General features: G+C 41.1%; 1 protein-coding gene across 1 annotated transcript in view; it reads right to left on the bottom strand.

Annotated features, from left to right (window-relative positions):
* Positions 1 to 539: 539 nt before the first annotated feature.
* The window catches only part of eif2b3 (eukaryotic translation initiation factor 2B, subunit 3 gamma), a 38,488-nt gene continuing 24,263 nt past the window's right edge, over positions 540 to 14,764 (bottom strand). The window contains exons 7-12 of the mRNA XM_034703658.1: positions 12,841 to 12,977; positions 12,440 to 12,630; positions 9,662 to 9,724; positions 9,348 to 9,496; positions 5,125 to 5,228; positions 540 to 779 (exon numbers count right to left, since the gene is read on the bottom strand). Coding sequence (XP_034559549.1) covers positions 727 to 779; positions 5,125 to 5,228; positions 9,348 to 9,496; positions 9,662 to 9,724; positions 12,440 to 12,630; positions 12,841 to 12,977 — 697 coding nt within the window. The 3' untranslated portion in view covers positions 540 to 726. The remainder of the gene's footprint in view (positions 780 to 5,124; positions 5,229 to 9,347; positions 9,497 to 9,661; positions 9,725 to 12,439; positions 12,631 to 12,840; positions 12,978 to 14,764) is intronic.

Genomic DNA, 14,764 nt, shown 5'->3' with positions numbered 1-14,764 from the left:
GAGAGAAAAGTGTCAGGCGCGAGTCAGCTTCCTGCTCTGCCGTGTTCGTGTGAGTGTGTGTGAGGGCGGGGTGTCGGTGTTAACTGATACAAGATCAAGCTGGGTGGTCCACAGCCTGCACATACACCATTTTTGTGTACAAATAAACTTAACCCCCACGCCATTGTGGTCAACCCTCCCACTGCTTTTTTTCTCCATCTCTGGTCCTCACAGCTGCACAATGTGCACGTGTAAACAGACGTGCACATTTGGACGTGTACGAGTTAGTGCTCCACCCACTCAAACAGGAGAATCGGAGTAACTGAGACCTGCTATTAGATGTCAGTAATGATCGGATAATAACATGTGTGGGAAAACTATTACAAAGATCTACTTAAAGCTGACAGCCAATGAAACCCTGCCAAACTGATTACATCATTGATTTCTGTTGTCTGACTTAACTTACTGATTTTATTTTCTCAAATCTAAAAAAGACTCAACCAATACGAACAGACTAAAAATATAAAGAGTAAAAGATAAATCAAAAAACAAGATGCTAGTTTGTGGGTTAAAGCACTGGCTTTATTTGGACACAATGTACAAAAAAAGCATATGAGAAGATAGCTTAGAACCTTCAAGCAGCATCGAGGCTTCTGATTGGTTAGTCAGCCAGTGAATATGTGGTCTTCTGTGTGTTGCTGCTTTTTGATTTAGTTGGTGAGATGATGCCGTCCCTTCTTGTGGGAGCTAGATCTCCATCAGCTGATCCGTTCCTACGATGACTTCGTTTGTCCTCTCAGCTGAGGGAAGAGCAGAGACATTTTTCGTTTCAAATTGATCATTTCGGACTCGTGTTACTGGAACATTTCTACATTGTTTATATGAATTCACAAGTTTGTTGTCTTTTAAAGAGTTGAGAAATCTGTAATAATTTGGATAAGAAGTAAGGCAATGTTTAAAAACTAAGCTCTTTAAAAAGTAAGACAGAAAATACAGTGATGGGTACAAAGAATAAATGTTTAATGGACTGCATTATGTAGCCCTTCTCCAGTCTGCAGACCATTTTTAGTGCGTATTACACTTCATGTCGAAGTCACCCTTTCACACACACACATTCACACACTGATGGCAGAGGCTGATATGTGTCTGACTGTGATCTAATCCTTCATACATATTTACACTGATAGTTATGCCTTTGGGGGACAACTGAGAGATGTCCTGCTCTTCCATTGAGCCTCAACCACCCTAAATACACAACATTATTTCACTCAGCACATCTTGAAGGGAGGCCATTCCAAACGGATATAGTGTTGCATTTCTGTGTGCACATTGGGCTAGCACTGACTACTACTGTGAATATTATGTCATGTCTGTGGAGGTGGTTTGTATTGTAGTAATGAGAAACAGCTACTATGGGTTGTTTGGATCATTTTGTTGTGTGTGTCTGATGCACCTTTCATGTTGTTGTGTTTTTTAAGCTGTGCTGTACCACAAACTGCCTCTTGGAGGACATTCAAGTTTTCTAATCTAATCAAAATCACACAATAAAGAGCATCTTTTTAATCCCATTACATTTTAAGTTAGTAGCTGACTGAGGTAGACAAATCTAACCTTGTCCCAAATATTATTGCAGACATTTCTGATCATGCTGAACCTAATTGGTGTTTTAAAAAGTACTGCTCGTGATAAATATGGGTTTCAAGATTCCAGGACAGTTAACTGGTTTCATCCATAGAATGAATGATACACGGGCGTAGTCTCTGGGATGTCTCCCACAGAAGGTGTGAAGCCCAATGATGAAGGGAGCTTTATTGAAATGCTGACCAAATGTAGCTTTCAATCAACCTAAACACAGGCAAAGAGGTAGAGATGAGGCCTCTAAGCATACAGCTAGAATACACCCACCTGTCTGTCAACTCAGCTGTGTCCCCAACTAAGTACATTTATATATAACTCTTAGTCGTGATAAAATCAAAACAGATGAGTTAAGAAAATATACAACCACTGTGAAGTGTAAACAAATTAATAAATGAGCTACAGACATTTTTTTTTTTAATAAGGCTGTAAACCTTATTAAGCATTTTAACACAGGACCTGATGGGAATCTTGAATTGGAGCCAGCCTCTAGTGGACACTCAGGGAACTGAAGCCTCTTGGTTTCAACCATCAAATGTACAGGGTGATAATTTCACTGTTAATGGAGTTTTTACTTCTTGTCATCTTGATTGTTTATTTTTAAAGATCAAATTTGGATTTTGTAGAAATAATCCTGAGATGAGGTTGTTTCTGGCACTTGATAACTGCCATCTGCCAGTTTTTTTACTCAAGTGCATCATCAAGAAGAGTTTTCTTCTTACTTCCTTGGCCGCACATTTATCACAGGAGACAGATAATAAGTTTTTGCCCAAAAAGCTGAAGGCACTGATGTGTTTATTTTAATGGAATACTCATTAAGCCATCTCTCTATACTAATTAGGACAAATGTATAAGATTAGTAGTAAATGGACTACAACATGAATACCCTCTGTACAGTGCTTCTATTTATATGAAATCAGTCCCACAGTGTTCAATATGGGAAATCTTAGGTCACTCTGACCGCAGCTGCTTAGACTGCCAGCTTTTTCTCGCCATCTCCCTCAACCCAAAGCTAGTTCAGCATGAGGGGAGAGCTGCTGCTGCTGCTGCTGCTCCTCCCTACATCCCTCCATCCCCTCCAACCCTCCATCTGCGAGCGTCTATGTCGATCCAAAGCAAACGGTGGCAGAGAGAAATGTTCCATCCACACAGACAGGTTTTGGTGTGAAGGAATCTGTTGCTTAAAACGAGTTTATGCTCTGCTGTGTGGAAGGGGAGCACAAATGGAGCATGGGAGAGCAAGGGGAGGGAGGGACTGGAGGACTGGTTTCTGAATTTGGGTCTGTTGATTCATCAGTGACTTTTAAAGAGCTTGAATTATAAGGCCTTTATTTGTATGTGTTTTTTGTCTAGGTGAGTAATTTGCACAGCTATGAACAAGAGTGAAAAATGGAGGAGAAAAAATATACCAACAGTTCGTGAACAAGACTGGGTTTTCCTCGATTAAAATAAAGTTGGTTGTTAAATTAAATTGTTCAAAGGAATCAGGGTGCACCATTTAATGAGAGCTTAATGTTGTCTTAAAGGGACAGTGATGGTGGATGAGGAGTAGAAACAGTGCATATTTGGATCTATTATGTATATCTTTTGAATATGAACACCTGACAGACATGCATCTTTACGGCTGTGTGTGTATACGTGTGTGTGGGTGTGTGCGCGTGTGTGGCTAACTGGCAGGGTGGTCCTTAGCTGCTAACAGGCTCAGCAGTAGAGTGGGTGTGTAATGTCTTTAGCAGCCTAAGGTTAAACAGTTAGATTGGTGGCAAGAGACAATGCTGTGCTTTCTTATACTATAAGGTAAGCTTTATAATTAGGAGCAATACATTACATAGATCAGTTTAATCTGACGGATAAACTGTCAGAGTTCACCACAAAGTGCTGTGACGTGTTTTTAAGTAGACAACAGAGGAATACTTTGATTTATCTTATTATTATTAATCAGTGCCAACTTGTTCTTTAAAATGCTACCCTGAAGCTCTGGTTCTTACACAGTTACCTTGTGAAGTATTAATGTAATTCATAGACACATGATACTGTCCATACAGGCTTAGCAGTGGTTCAAGATCACAAGAAGAAAAGTGTCATATTTTCAGGTTGTCTTGATTTTAAAAAAAATGTCTACTAAGGGTGAGTTAGTCATTTATATCCACATTAATCATAATATGCAAGGAAGTCATTTACTTAATTGAATAATCATGAACTCAATGGTTATGACCCTTCTGCAGTCATGTAAGAGTCAGTGTTTCCCTATCCATACTGACAATAGGAACAGGAGATTGTCATATGCTGTACATAATGTAAACGTAATGTAAAACTTTCTGATGAGAAACTAGCAGTTTTGAGCATTTTGCTTGACTTTATTTAGTAGATCCTCTCACAATGTTTTTTTTTTAAAGGGACAGCAATGCCTTTTATCAAATAATAATGAATTTCAGAAAACAACGATCAAACAAAATGAGTATCCGTGAGAGTTTTCTGCCCATCAGAGACACATTAGTGGAACTTTGGAACTTCGGCTTTAAAGTGTATAAAAAACAATTATGTAGCTCCAAGTTTTTAGTGTTCAATAACTTAACGGTAGCAGCACATCGCAGGCCGGTCAGAAAACATTTCCCATAAAACACCTGACACCAGATCAGTTTTGTCGCAGAGATCGCCCGATTGATGTTCCAAAAAGCCTGAACAGTTTCAAACACTTTTGGACCAGTTTAGCTCAAATTCACACTGCTGTTACTTAGAGCACCCTGTTGTTCACTCAATTAGGCTGCTCAGCCTGGTTGCAGAGCTTGTTCTTTCTCTATACGTGTTTCTGTGTGTGTGTGTGTGTGTGTGTGTGTGTGTGTGTGTGTGTGTGTGCGTGCTGGATGTGGCTGCAGGCTGCTGCTGTTGAATTCCGGGTGGTCCTGTTCTGGCCCTGCTCTCTAACCTCTCCATCAATGTGACACACACATACACACACACGCACACTGACACACATACACAGCGCTAGCTTTGGGGACAAGAGGATTAAGGAAATAAAAAAAAGAAACTCTGACAAATCTCTCTATCACACAAACTTCAGATTTAAGAAACTTTCCTGGTTGGCTTAAAGTCTTGGCACCGACAAACAGATACCACACACACACACATACACACACGTAACACCTTATCTGAGTCAGCCGAGGAGAAGTGCTGCAGGAGGACAAAACAGCAGCAACAGTACATTAAGTTTTTATCTGCAAAGGGATGATCCTGAATGCGACATTGTTTGAGTTTGAGTTGTTCCTGTCATTTGTCCAATCGTTGTTGATTCTTCCCTTTCTTTCAGAGTACAGATGATTCATTTAGGGATGCCAAATGATCAACCTCTGTTTGTTTTGATACATTTAAAGCCTAAAACCCTCAAACATCTAAGTTGCAATCTCAGCTAATCTGATAGGATATTTTTCTATTCCATCTTGAAAGATAAGATCATTAAATAAAGGATCTGTGATAATCAAACATTAACTGTGTATTTATGCTAGCACTCACCCTCTGGTTCAATCTGTTGTCCACTTCCCACCAGACAGTATTTGAGGTCTGCTCCTCGTCCAATGACAGCATTACTGCAGATCACGCTGCCCTGGATATTACACCTGGAAATCACACAAACATATAACATTATTCACATTCATTTTTCCTTACAGTTCCAAACCGCAGCGTAAGGACTCCCCATGGAGCCAAGGACCAATCTGGCTGTTCAATTGAGTTCTGTCTACCTGCTTTACATGACCACATTTTGTGAGACGTTTCCCTCACTTTCAGCTCTTTAGGTCACTAAAAACTTCCTGAACCATCACAAAAGGAAATCACTCATGTCTACATTAAGGTCACTTCGAGTGACATGGGACACAAGTAGACATGCTTAAAAAAGCCACTGTGTATTGGCCATGTTTAATCAGGTACACCTTTTCTAGTCTGCCTTTTTAAAATCTTATTTATTTTTATATCTTTGGGGCATTTTTGCCTTTATTTGATTGTACAGCTGAAGAGAAACAGGTAATGTGGGGAGCAGAGATGCAGATAAGACATGCAGATAAAGGTTGAGGCCGGGAGTCGAACCCGCGACCACTGTGGTGAGGACTATAGCTTCTGTATATGAAATATTTTTCTTGACGTGTTGATCAAGCTTCAAACCCTGGGGGGGGGGGGGATTCCAACTGATTAATCAATAAGAGAACTTCCACAGCCATACAGAAACCAACCATAACATTGATTTACTCCAAACAGTCCTAAAAACGGTGAGCCAGTGGCTCATTACTGGTGCCGACTGATACTTTGTAAACTCTGCAGTAATTAAAGAGTAATATTTTGCTGGGATCAGCTTGGTTCAGTTGAAACAAGATTTTCCAACTGTGCTGTTTATGCTTTGACCCTGCTGGAGATTCAAAACATGTTTATGGCTCACAATTTGTTTTCTACCTCGTACCTTCTGTACACACTCATACTGGGAGCTGCCCAGTGCAGCCACAGCTTTCCACAGTATGCTGTGAGGCTCTGTGCCGTACTGGAGGTTACACTGGCAGTAGCAACATTCAGCCTGTCTCCACATCAGGAATCCTTCCACCTGCTCCGACGACTCAAACATATCCAATCAAATGGACTTAATGACACAACATTAGTATTTATATTAAAGAACAGCAGCGGTCCAAGCTGTTTCCACGTGTGTGTGTTCAGTGTGTGTGTTCAAACATTGTTGGCTGTGCTACACCTGAGCCGGCAGTGCCAACCCACTGAGCATGCTCACATTCAGCCAAACCATCACCATAAAATTCTTGGAGGGAAGACACAGACAGTTTTGACACAGACAGTGTGTCCTGTGTCGGCTGACCGTGGAGGACGTGTGTGTGTGAGTGTGTGGGTGAGACAACGTGTGTTTGAGTAGCTCAGGGAGCCCGGTGGAGAACACATGTTGGTCTTGCCCGGGCAGTGACGCACACACACTTGGCCCTCCGCGCCTCACACACAGACAGGTTTGTGTTGGCTCATTCTATTCAGGTGGTTAGGCCTGCAGGGAGAGGGAGGAAGGAGTGTGTGTGCATGCGTGTGAGTGTGTAAGTAACTACCTAGGAGGTGGCGGTGGTGGTAGTTGGTGATGGGAGATTACAAGATTCAAAGTTTTGTAACATTAGAGAGAGAGAGAGGGAGAGAAAGAGACCACCAAAGAAGCCTTGGAGCTGAAACACCACTAATTACTAACACCAGGGCTCCTCCTTGCCATGACCCCCCCCCACCCTCCATCCTCCCTCCCTCTCTCTCAAACACACAAACACATACACACACACGTCAACCCCCACCTCCTGTGCCAACCCCCCCTGTAAAGTTGACCCCTACTATCCCCCTTCCCAAACACGCAGCGCTTTGTCAACAAGTTCTGGTCAGCTCCAAACAAAGAAAGCAGAAATGCGAGGGGTTTCTGCGACATGGCCGGGGTCTGCTAATCCCCTAACACTGGCTCTTTCTTTCCTTCTTTCTCTTTCCTTCTTATGTCCTCCAGAAAAAAGAAAGAAAAGAAAGAATTGCAATTTCTTTTTTGCGTGCTAGCTTGCTTTCGCCTTGCTTCTTTCTTCCCTTCTCCAGTCTCTCTCGTTCTTTCATGTCTTTGTGCGTGCACCTACATGGGCATGATGAGGGTCCCCATGCTAGCTGGCTGGGGTCCCTGAAAGGCTTAAGAGAGAAGAGATAGAGAGAGAGGAGGGAGATGGCGTCGAGGCCTTGATGGAGAGAAAAGAGAAGGAGGAGTAAGATATTGAGATAAAAGAAAAGGAGCCTGTGAATGAATGAGTGCATTAAAGTCCAGACTTGAGACCAAGATGAGTCTGTTTCCAGCAGAGTTGCTGGCTCTGACACTGAGCAGATCAATCTACATGTTAATTCTACAGTAGCTGTAGCCGCTCTCCTCTTTTGTTGCAACAAAGCAGGCAATTTTGAACACTAACTACTGGCAACATTTGACAGTCATGATGAGCATGTTGTATCTTTGTGGTAACTTTTTTGTTGCCATCCCAAAATGAAATGCAGGATAAGGCGACATAATCCTCATGACCCTTCTTGACACTTCAACTGAGTTAGAGTTCCTGTTCCTTCATGGTTCTTCAGTGTGTTTCAGCTTGAAAAAGTCAGAGTGACATGAAGAAAGGAAGCGCATCTGTAGATTTTCTGGCACAGCCTTTGAAAGTGTGTGTTCGTATTCACGTCCAACACTACTCAGAAGGCCATTTTCACACTGAGACCGTAATACTTTAACCTTAGTGCCCCACAACTGAGCCAGTCTATACAAACACATTTTTTTTCAAATGTACAGAGCTTTACTGATCGCTGCTGTCAGGCTGACACCTCATATCTCCAAAACTACAGCTTTTCAAGGAAATTAAAAAAAACAGTGTTTTGATATTTTGAAATGCCCACGAACAGGCACTAAGGATGACCAAAATCATGAATAAATGAATAAATAAATACTGAAATATGGCGATGCAAGGTTTCTCTCTGACATTAGCACTGTGCAGAAGTGTGATAAAAGACTCTAGATAAGGGCGCTGGTGGCCTAGCAGTCTAAGCGCCCCACATACAGAGGCTACATTCCTCGTCGCAGGGGTCGCCGGTTCGATCCCCGGCCGGTTGACCATTTCCTGCATGCCCCCCCCCACACTCTACTTTCCACATTCCCTGTCTCTCTTCAGCTTTCCTATACAATAAAGGCAAAAAGGCAAAAAATATAACTTTAAAAAAAAAAGGATCTAAATAACTCAAACTGGGGTTTGAGGAAACATATCCCAAATGATGCACAAGACCTGTCGCAGATTTCTGTTTGATGGAGTTGAGCTGCATAAACATAGAAAGTCAGAGGATTCAAATATTCCTAGGTTATGATCGAATGAACCGAAAAATATGAAAAATAAAAAATATATATGAATCGTATCTGTTCAAGATAAACCCGATCATTTAATCATTTCAAGGCAGCATAACTTCCAAAGAGAGTGATCACATAGCCCAGACTTAAACTGTCATGAATACACCTCTCAAGCCCCCGTGGTGATCTTAAATTCCATAACCAGTGGGAGCTTTGGTAAAAGCAAGTAAATTAGCAGCTAAATGAAATATATGGATGTTGTGTGTTTCAGTTCAGTAGCTGTGTGTTTGTTTGGAACTGATCTCTGGCTGGTTGCACACTAATAGATGCATTGTTAACTCAGCGCTCCCTATTTGACCCCACAGAGCCCAGGAAACAAAACCTGTTACACCTCCCATCAATGGACACACACACATCTACAAGGATCTGCAGAACACACACACAACTGTTGACAAGTAGGAGCACCAAAGAATTTCAGTGCCAAGATGTGCAATGAATGACTAACTAGACAAACCACTATTGTTTTTTTTCCAGCAAAACAATGTGTTAGCAAATTTGGAGGGACAATGCAAAAACAGGATGTAGATCAATGATATTCAGAACATGTTTTTCCTGACTCCTTTTATTTTAAAATCTTTGTTTGCTACATTCCTCTGCCTTGTGAGTCTGTCCTGACTGAACTTCCAACAAAAACCATGAGCCACATGAGCATCAAACCTTTAATTCACAAACATGCCTGGGAGGTGAAATTCTTTTATAAGTGTAATTAATGTTTTGGAAAAAAGAACTTCAAAGTAAATATAGTCAACAAGTGTGTGCATGTTTGTGTGTGCATAATTGTGTGTGCATTTGTGTGTGTTCTCACCCTTCCTCAATGGTAACCCCGTGCATGATGATGGAGTTGGCGACTTTCACCTTCTCTTTGATGGTGGTGGAGTTTCCAATGGTGGATCTCTTTATGGAGGTCTTATCTGCCACCTGACACATCCCTCCGATGATGCTGTCTGATCCCATCTGAGGGCAGAGGGAACGCACAAACGTTGACGTTTCTGAGACATAAACCCACACACAGGGTTATTAAAGGATGGAAAGGTGTGAGTTAGACTTTAGGAAGGGTATGCTAACAGAATCATGAAACAGGTTTTCAGAACTGACTGAAGAGCCTGTCAGAAATTGTACCTGACATCTCTCAGAAATGACAGCTGACGGGTGGACTGCGGGCTCCTCGAACAGCTTTGGGGCCTGGTAGAGAAAAAAACAGGAAAAGATGTGAGTAAAAGTCCTTTATATAATGGAGATTATTGAACAACTTTAATTGTTCCTCTGAAGAAATATGAGTATAATAATTAAAGAACTACAGTAAAACATGATGAAATTCTACCTTGAAAGTGGCTCTATGCAAAATATGAATGCTGTAACATTCAAAACAATAGTCAAGAGATGATTCATTAAATATCTTTCAATAATGAATTTTCTTAAATTAATTGGATTGTTTTTTTCGATTCATTGTTTATGAAATGGTAAAAGAGCATTCTTATTCTCACAGAGCAAACAACACAGAGTGATGTCTGTATAATGCTTTTTGACCAATTAACAGCCCAAAACTCTGTGACATTAATCTTTAAAAGGCGTTTTTCGACCACAGGAACTTTAGCACGGAACTAGGGACTTCACCCCTGAACTACATGCGTTTCGACAGGAGGAACCAGGGTCTAAGTTTAGTTCAGGGGTAGTTAATCTCCCCCTTAAAAGCCCCTACTTGGGGGGTAGTACTTTTCAAAGGTCCTGGGACTTTCGCCTGAACGTAACAGTGTTTGTGGAGTTTACACAGTTGTTGAAACACAGAGGGAGTTCCTGGGAATGCATACTAGTCTAGTTATTTATTAAGATTTCAAAATATTATTTCATATAATTTTTTTTCTCCATACGTCACTGGCCTGATTTGCACAATCTACCTGGGACTTCAGCCCGCGGTCAAAACGCAGACAACAATGAGGGCAGAGGAACCTTTTACTTCCGGGGAACTCTTGGTTGAAATGCACCTAAAGCTGTATTCACACATGAACCAAACTCCAAAAAATGTTCGCTCCACATTTACCCTGACTTTTTCTTGGCCGCCTCCTAGTAAGAGCTAATATGAAAAGGCAGCATGAAATCTTTAAGAAAATTTACCACTAATGCATAGTGGCAGGTGATGATGTTTTATGTCATGTGACTGGTGTGAAACCAGCAGGGCAACATATAAGGGTGTAAAAGAAAACATCATCTGAAGTTAAAGAAGGAGAATCATTTTAAGATGAGACAGTAAAGATGCCTGCACTTCCGCCTGGTAGCATTGCAACAGCTCGTAACAGGTGTCTGTTGCTTTGTCCTATGCTTATGTCATGTCCTGCTTTCCTAGACTCATCCCTCCTCCTGCCCACAACTCCTTCCATCTAACAGGGATGACTTCATGGTGTAAAGGATATATGTGAAAGAGCAATTTTGGAAAATGTATGGGGCACTGTTCCTGAAATTCTTTTAAAACTTTCAGGATGGCATGTCTAACAGAGACATGAGACATCCTCTGTCTCATACGACAGAGGAAAACAAAGAAAGATATCATATCTCAGAGGATGGAACCAGAAGATGTTTGCTGTATTAGAAAATTACCAGATAGATGAGTATTAATCAACTTATCTTTGAAGTTTTAACACTTTTTATAATTGGGTTTTTAAAGGTGACATATCATGCAAAATTGACTTTTTAATGGTTCTCTACCTGAAATATGTGTCCCTGGCATGTCTACAAACCCCTGAGAATGAAAAAAATCCATTCTGCCCCTGTTTTGATTTCTACACCTTTCTGTAAATGTGTGTGAAACGAGCCGTTTCAGACTTCCGTGTTTTTGTTACGTAACAACAATATCCGGTCTGTCACGGAGTCAGAGCTCGGAGCTTGTTCAGCCCATAGACTGTATAAAATAATACTGAATCCCCCCTCCGTTTTTCATTACCTGCACAAATGTGTGCTAACAAGGAGCTTAGGAGGGAGGCATGCTAGTTGTAGGCTGTCTTAATAAACACAAAGGTCGGTTTTACTCCCCACGTCTGCAGATTTGAAGATCTAGTGGATGATTTTTATTTATCATGGATAAGTGCTAGCGCTAATTAGCATAGCCACATAGCTATATGTTCATAGCTGTAGCTGTAGCTGTGTACCAAGACACACGTCGACATACTGACAAATAAAACAACAAGAAACACAAAATCTGTGACCAATCCTTCATAAAAGGTCCTGCTGCCTTTCTGGCAGAGGTCGGTTTTACTCCCCACGTCTGCAGATTTGAAGATCTAGTGGATGATTTTTATTTATCATGGATAAGTGCTAGCGCTAGTTAGCATAGCCACATAGCTACATGTTCGTAGCTGTGTACCAAGACACACGTCTACATACTGATAAATAAAACAACAAGAAACACTAAATCTATGACCAATCGTTCAGAAAGGTCCTGCTACACGCGCCTCTCCGTCAGGATCAGATTCAGAGGGTTGAAGTAACGCGATCTCTGAGCAGCCGTGTATATTCAGCCAACATGTAAACATTAGATCAACGTGCTGGAGAGCCGAGGCACATCCACTTCCTGAGGGGGCGTAGTCAGAGGGTAAACAGAGTGTTCTGATGAGGAATGAAGAAGAGGACTTTTCTGGCATGCCAAAATCTGATTTCAAAGTGTTTTTTGAGCATAAACTTTAAAGACATGTTTTGGGGACCTCTTAGACCAATATATATTGATGAAAAAAGCGTGATATGTCACCTTTAACTTTTGCATACAAGTATAGTATAGTATACAGTATATCTAGGAAATGAATTCCCTGCAAACATACTTATATTCTTAATGTATGACCAGAACACAGAGCTCTGATAATGTATCTTTTACAAAAACAATCAAAGGAGCAGACTAAATGTCTGACTCACCAGCCGGTTTGCGTCTATGTAAGCAGCTAAAGTGTTGACTCGGTAGCAGAGACCCTGGTCCATAATGTGAACATAGCAGCGTAGTTTTCCCCCATGGTATGCCTCACTCATGTCACCACGATGGTCATTCCAACATGAACGCTCCTGGGCCAGCTGGAGGAGAGACTCGTCTCGAGATGTAATGAGGATCTCTGGACATGAGAGGAGACAAGAGAAAGAGGAAGATGATGATACCTACACACTGCTTCTGGGGGATATTGTGTGCTTTGAGAAAAGCTGAGACTTACTTGTAGCCTTGCTTCACAATGTATGTTATTGTTAATTTATTGCAAAAGATAAACCTATGTCTGCTAAATTGTTGTTCTTCTCTGTGGTTTTGATGTGTGTGTTCAAATACTGACCATGGTTTGTAGAGTTGTCACTCTTCTTCTGGTTCTGCTCTTCTGAATCGTCTTTGATTTTCTGACTTGTGGTTGATTTGGAAAACTGCTTCCGCACCAAATATGGTACCAGCTCACCACGGATTGATGAGATGGACCTATCATACAAAAGAAAGATATATAAAGACTTTCACATCAATCTTTGTGTCCTGATAACTACTTGGCATAAAAAATGTAACTGTGAGTCAAAAAGTATACGTATAAGTGAGGAAAAAAAGGGAGGGGGCTACTTTCTGATACATTTAGCATGACTTTTTCACTTCATATTAACTTCAAATGTCCTCGGTGAATGCTACACTGACATTTGTGCTCATAATTTGATTATTTATCAATGGAATGGAAATGGTCATAGTTTTTTATGAAGAAAATATATCCTAAGAGGATTTATCAAGGTAGCTATTCCAGGGGTAAAATGAAAAGTTGAGTGTTTATCCAGGCCACACAGTCAGTAGGTGTTTTCCTCTACAAGTAGTTAAAAAAAACCAAGCAAAAATGTGTGATCTTTCGAGAATTAGGAAATGACAATTGGCACTCAGGATCCTCTTAAAACAAAAGCAGAAGAAGCTGAACAGCGCTCTGATGTCAGCCAGGAGGTAACTTCCCATCTTAATTTCCTCCTCCTCACTGCTAAACCCTGTGCAGTGCAGTGCGGTGCTCAGTGTTCCTCTGCACAAGCCCACACACCCCCGCCCCTTCGCTCGCCCTCTCTTACTTTCTTTTAAAGGGAGATTAGAATTTCCATGTGAATGACAGGAAAAGAAAAACAACAGTTACTCTGTCCATTTCTCCCCTTGAGCAAGAGACAGAGAAAAAGCACGGAGGAAGGAAGGGAGAGGGAGAGGGAGAGGGAGGGAGAGAGAGAGAGAGAGAGAGAGAGAGAGAGAGAGAGAGAGAGAGAGAGAGAGAGAGGGGAGCTGTTGAAAGAAAGTCAGAGAAAAAGAGCCCGAGAAAGAAATGAGTCATCTAACAAGAGGGATGATATATGGTGGCAGCAGTAAGCATTAGTGATGTCATGATGAAAGATTTATATCTATGTCTCTGCAGCAAATTACTCTTTCAAGTTTAATACTCCCCTTAATTCTACAGGAAGGAAAAGATGAGGTAGGTACGGGATCAGTGTGCTGTCTTGGCTTTGAAGATATTTATCAATCAACTTATACTAGTTTGGTCAGGACATTATTTTAAAGAGCTACATTTCAAAACATGTAAGATAGGAGAAAACACCTTCAAGAGAGAAGAGTAAAGTCTGAAATGTTGCTTTGAAAATCAACCAATGCCTAATGGTTAAGTCAGCGATATCTAGCACAGATTCTAGACTGAAACACACCCTTCTCACCCCTCCCATGAAGGGATGGTGGCCTGTGAGGACAAGAAGCTAATGTCATACATGATAAGTATGATCCTCCATTTGTCAAGCTTTTACAATCAAAAACTTCTATCAATACAAATGATTGCCTTTGTCGAAGGGGACCTGTTCCTATGTTGGTATTGTTTATTTTAAGTTAACAGTGATTAAACACTACGCACCTTTAAGTCTAGTCCATTAATTGCATGCAGTGCAGAGTGAAAAACAGAGAGAGCCCTTTTCAAAGGTTTTGCTTTGGTGTTGTCCTTTACTATTAAAAAAATGAACATGCAGAATGTAAATCACAAGTTTTTTTTCAGGCTCTGATGTCTAGCATGGTTTTTCCAATATGCGATTTTTGCTCAGGGGCAGAGAACTTATGAGATCCATATGATGTTTTCTCTGATGACAGGCAGCTTGACTGATTTTAGGACTAAGAGGAACTCCCTTTTCTTTTTCCTGGTAATCATGCTGCCTCTGAAGCCCCTTTCACACATGCACTGCGCTGACTTCATCCGGCCCTATTCCTATTAATAAAAT

Source organism: Notolabrus celidotus, chromosome 15 (assembly GCF_009762535.1).
Source record: "Notolabrus celidotus isolate fNotCel1 chromosome 15, fNotCel1.pri, whole genome shotgun sequence".
Taxonomy (NCBI): domain Eukaryota; kingdom Metazoa; phylum Chordata; class Actinopteri; order Labriformes; family Labridae; genus Notolabrus; species Notolabrus celidotus.
The sequence above is the reverse complement of the archived record's forward strand: the minus strand, read 5'-3'. Positions and strand labels throughout refer to the sequence as shown.